Here is a 4,954-nt window from a genome sequence, read left to right as displayed (position 1 = left end):
AAAGTTTATAATTAACAAATTCAAAAAATTAATGCAAGTCTAGAAAATTATATACCTAAATAAGTTTATAATTAACAAAAATCAAAAAACTTGATTTTGGATTGATTTAGCAACTTGAATCAAACCTCAGGGACGAATTTAGCAGTTTTACCCATTCATTAACGGAGGTTCTAACGGTGTTAATTTATTGGACTGAAATAGCAACAGAAACTAGGCTCAGGGACTGTTTTAGCAAAAAAAGTTGATTTTGGACTGATTTAGCAATTTGAGTCAAACCACAGGGACGATTTTAGCAGTTTACTCAAATATGATTATATATCTAGTTAAAGGAGGTCCAACTTGTAAAGAAAAATATGATTATATATTTAGTTAAAGGCATAAAAAGAATCTATACTATATAATAAAAGAAACCTGTTTTGAGACACTTGTCATTCTCTCATTTAATTGATTAAAATTATTAATAATACTAATAATAATATTTAATCTAAATTAATACAAATTTTTATTATTAATAATATTTAATCAAATCTAAAATCTAATCTGATACAAATTTTTATTATCAATAATATTTAATCAAATCTAAAATATATTGTGATTTGAATGATGTATTATCAATTTGTTATATATTCAATATGCATTTTAGCACCTATAAATTATAATACGCAATCGAACGTAGACATATAACCGAGAATTTACATGTCAAATGACTAGAGGTATAGATTTATTTTAACATGAATATATGGTGTAAGAAACTAGAGGAAAACACTATTCTTATGATTTTCTTAAAAATGCATAATAATTATTAGCTTGACCATGGGTATAGGGATCGTCTAATTAGGTCAGAAAAAAAAGTACCCAAAGTTATCTTTCGAATTAATTCTTAATGTTTTAATTAAGATGAAATCTATCTATACTATATAGTATAAAAGAAACCTGTTTTGTGACACTTATCATTCTTTCATTTAATTGATTAAAATTATTAATTATACTAATAATAATAATATTTAATCTTAATTAATACAAATTTTTATTATTAATAATATTTAATTAAATCTAAAATCTAATGTAATACAAAATTTTATTATCAATAATATTTAATCTAATCTAATAAGAATTCATACGAATTCCAAAGTTGATATTAACTTTCAAATAATTAAAAAACATCCACCTAACATCACAAATGTTTCTGTTAAATTCGATTAATTAATTTGTTCAACAATCATTATTATCTTTATCATTCAGTACGGTTAACCGATTTATCATCATACAACCTCCCACCTATTCAATCATATGATTTTTCAATCTTATATTAACTAAATAAATAAAGATTAATATTCAATCTTTTCCTACGTTAAATATAAAAAAATCCGTTAGTTCAGATTAATATTAAATCTTATCCTACTTTAAATATAAAAAAATCTGTTAGTTTTTTTAAATATATTCTTTATGATTTGGTATATGAAATCATATTTATTCAACCCATGTATACATGGGGTTTTTTTTAAAATATAACTTTTTTTATTATTTGGTAAACAATATTACATTTATTCAACCCGTGTATAATACAATGGTTTTAAGGATATATTTTTATTATTTGGTATATAATGTTACATTTATTCAACCCGTACAATACATATGGTTCTTATAGATATAACTTATTTTATTATTTAATATATAAAATTACACTTCTTCAATCCGTGCAATAAAGGAGGCTTTTAAAAAGATAATGTTTTATTATTTGGTATATAAAATTCATTTATTCAACCCGTGTAATACACGGGGTTATAACCTAGTAAACAAGATAAACTCTAATAATATATTTGTTTTTAGTAGATTGTTTAATATGCCGCGCTGGAAAAACACATAAATTCATAATAAATATATATTTATATTATTCATGTTCCCTTTTTTTATAATTTGAAACATACATATCATTTCAACAAAAAGGAAATACACAATGGAAGCTTAAAATTTCAGAAAGGGTAACAGTCTAAAATCTTGATCTTCGTTATTCTCAAGAAACAAGTTATAAAACCTAACCGAAAGGCTAGGAGATGCGCGTTTTGATGTATGCATAGTGAGTTGAGTTCCCGACCCTAGACAATGTTTTCAACTCGTAAGCAGTCCAACACCTCGACCTATCCGTATGATAGAAATATCCCATGCACTTGCAATCCTTCGTGCATTTGCTCTCGCAATCGCTCCGTTTCACTGGTCCAGTCCCGCCCATATACTTAACCGTGAAATGGTCGACTCCTTTGAGCTCATAATATTTAAATCCACTCGCCTTACAACCCGGTGACTTGGTGTTGCAATCTTCACTCCACTCAACCACCCCGTTTGGCGTCGGGCATCCGACACATTGGCTATCCTTGCAAAGCCCAAACTTCCCACACCGATTTGGTAAGTGACACTCGTCTTCAAAAATCATCCCATTATCATCCTCGCTCTTATCAAACATAGTGTACAACAACTTCCACGTTGCGCCTCCCTGCACATTTGCCCGGTAAGTGTAGAGTCGTAGGTTCCCATCGATGCCCAATCGGAGATATGATAACGAGCTATTATACAGAACATCACCCATATCTATAGAAGGAAATTCCCATGACTGACCGTTTAGAATGTTACACCTGAGTGCGTTAAAGTTGTTCTCTTCGTATTCAGTTTCTTGAATTACCAACGTTGCATTTACAATAGTCACATTTTTTCTGTTTAATTCTGGGAACGTGGATGACCAGTAGGGCATGTTCTTGTAATACAAAGCCAGTCTTTTAGGCTCTATTACGAAGCTATAAACCCCATCAACGTTGTTGGTGACCGACTCCCTGCTGACAAGCTTGTACGGGCCTCCTCTAACCCGGAGAGTTTGTCCGATCAAGAGAGTATCAGTTGGGGAATCAAAACTTTGCCATACAAAGTTACCCTTCGAGTCACGAAGCACCATGTTACCATCGGATAGTATAGCGAAACCGACAACACCCTTATTGGCGGTGTTGGTCTGCCACACAATCTGACCATTAGCTTCAGCTAGTATGAGGTTTCCATCAGAGCCTAATGAGAAAGTGGCGTTTTCGCGGACTGGTTTACCCCGATTGGCTTCCCAGACCCACGGCAGGACCGTTTGTGTACGGACTGCCCCCATGCGAAGACTTAGAGTATACGCATTTGGGGTGGTGTTGTAGAAACAGAGCTGGAAAGGAAAGGTAAAGGGCGGAAGTGGACGGTATGTTGGTGCGTATTCAGAAACAAAGGTTAAGTAATCGGAACCCAATCTTAATTCACCTTCGTTGACATAACGGAAGGTTTCGTTGGCAGGAACAATGGCTTTAGAGATGGAGAATGAACCCAAGAGGAAGGAGAAGAAGATAAATGAAAGGAAAGAAGAATAAGCAGCCATGCTAATTGGTGAGTGGTGACAACTATGGGATAAGAGCATGTCTATTTATAGAAAAATGTAACATTGTGGATACACTTTTATATGATTACTAGGTTAGAACCCCGTGTGTTACACGGGGTTGAATAAATAAATTTTATATACTAAACAATAAAAATAATATATCTTTAAAAACCTCATTTATTGTACGGGTTGAACAAATATAATTTTATATATTAAATAATAAAAAGTTATATCTATAAGAATCATATTGTACGGGTTGAATGAATTTAATTTTATACAAAAAATAAAAAAGTTATATCTTTAAAACCATGTGTATTACACGGGTTGAACAAATGTAATATTTTTTACCAAATAATTAAATAATACATCTTTAAAAAACCTCATTTATAACACGGGTTGAATAAATGTAATTTTATATACCAAATAATAAAAAAATAAATCTTTAAAAATATGTGCATTACACGGTTTGAATAAATGTAATTTTCTGTACTAAATAATAAAAAATATATATCCTTAAAAAACCCATGTATTGTACGAATTGAATAAATCTAATTTCATATATCAAATAATAAAAAGTTATATCTTAAAAAACTCATGTATTACATGGGTTGAGTAAATGTAATTTTGTATAGAGAAAATAAAAATATTTAATATATTAATACAAAGTTTGGTTTTCGTGATAAAAATAGATTATTCTGTTGTTGCAAAATTTGTTAACGAAGTCTCAATAAATTTAACCTTTTATTTAAAACTCCGTAAAAGTATAAATGATAAATAATATTAGTTAATTTTGTTTTAAGTTTCGTAAAACCTATTTGATACCAAACCAAACAAAACATTTAAATATAATTAATTCAAATAAATAATATTATAAATGAGAAGGAGATTAAACTAAATAATAATTATCTATAAGATATTAAACTAATAATATTTAGTTGGAGGATTATCTATAATATAAGATATTAAAATAAATAATATTTCTTGAAGGGTTATCTATAACTAATTAGAAGAGATTAAATTAAAATTATAATTATCTATAAGAGATTGGCTAATATGATGACAAGTGTCCCTAAAGTGTTTTCTTTTATTATATAGTATAGATAAGTAGGGCCAGCCGGTGGTTCCGCCGAGTTGACGGGACAATACATAGCACCAACTTAAAATTAGTGTGAAACATATATTAACCCTAATTCTAACATATCTGAAATCTTTTAATATTATGTATACATACCTCATGGTAGTATGAGTTTGTATATCTGTGTTACAAGTTCAAATCTTATAAGGTGACTAATAATTGAATTTTAAGAGTTAATTTTTGGGTGCTCACCTATCAAAAGAAATGTGAATGTTTTCAATAATATGTTTAAAAATCTAAATTTTAACCTTTCTAAAATCTCTCAAACTTAAACACTTAAACGAGTTAATGGGTAACCCGTTTATTTAAGGAGTTATATCCAAGTTATTCCGTTGTTAATCCATTAGATAAACGAGTTATATTTGTAAATCTAAAATCTTGTTATTTTAATATAATATTCATCATATTAATTTCTCTAGTTA

The 4,954-nt window shown here is 29.1% G+C and overlaps 1 protein-coding gene across 1 annotated transcript; it reads right to left on the bottom strand.

Annotated features, from left to right (window-relative positions):
• Positions 1-1,868: 1,868 nt before the first annotated feature.
• Positions 1,869-3,427, bottom strand: LOC110864586 (epidermis-specific secreted glycoprotein EP1-like). The gene has a single exon (XM_022113687.2). The coding sequence runs from the start codon at positions 3,395-3,397 to the stop codon at positions 2,048-2,050; it is 1,350 nt and encodes a 449-aa protein (XP_021969379.1). The 5' UTR covers positions 3,398-3,427; the 3' UTR covers positions 1,869-2,047.
• Between the last annotated feature and the right edge of the window lie 1,527 nt (positions 3,428-4,954).

Source organism: Helianthus annuus, chromosome 11 (assembly GCF_002127325.2).
Source record: "Helianthus annuus cultivar XRQ/B chromosome 11, HanXRQr2.0-SUNRISE, whole genome shotgun sequence".
Taxonomy (NCBI): domain Eukaryota; kingdom Viridiplantae; phylum Streptophyta; class Magnoliopsida; order Asterales; family Asteraceae; genus Helianthus; species Helianthus annuus.
This window is presented reverse-complemented; position numbering and strand designations above follow the sequence as displayed.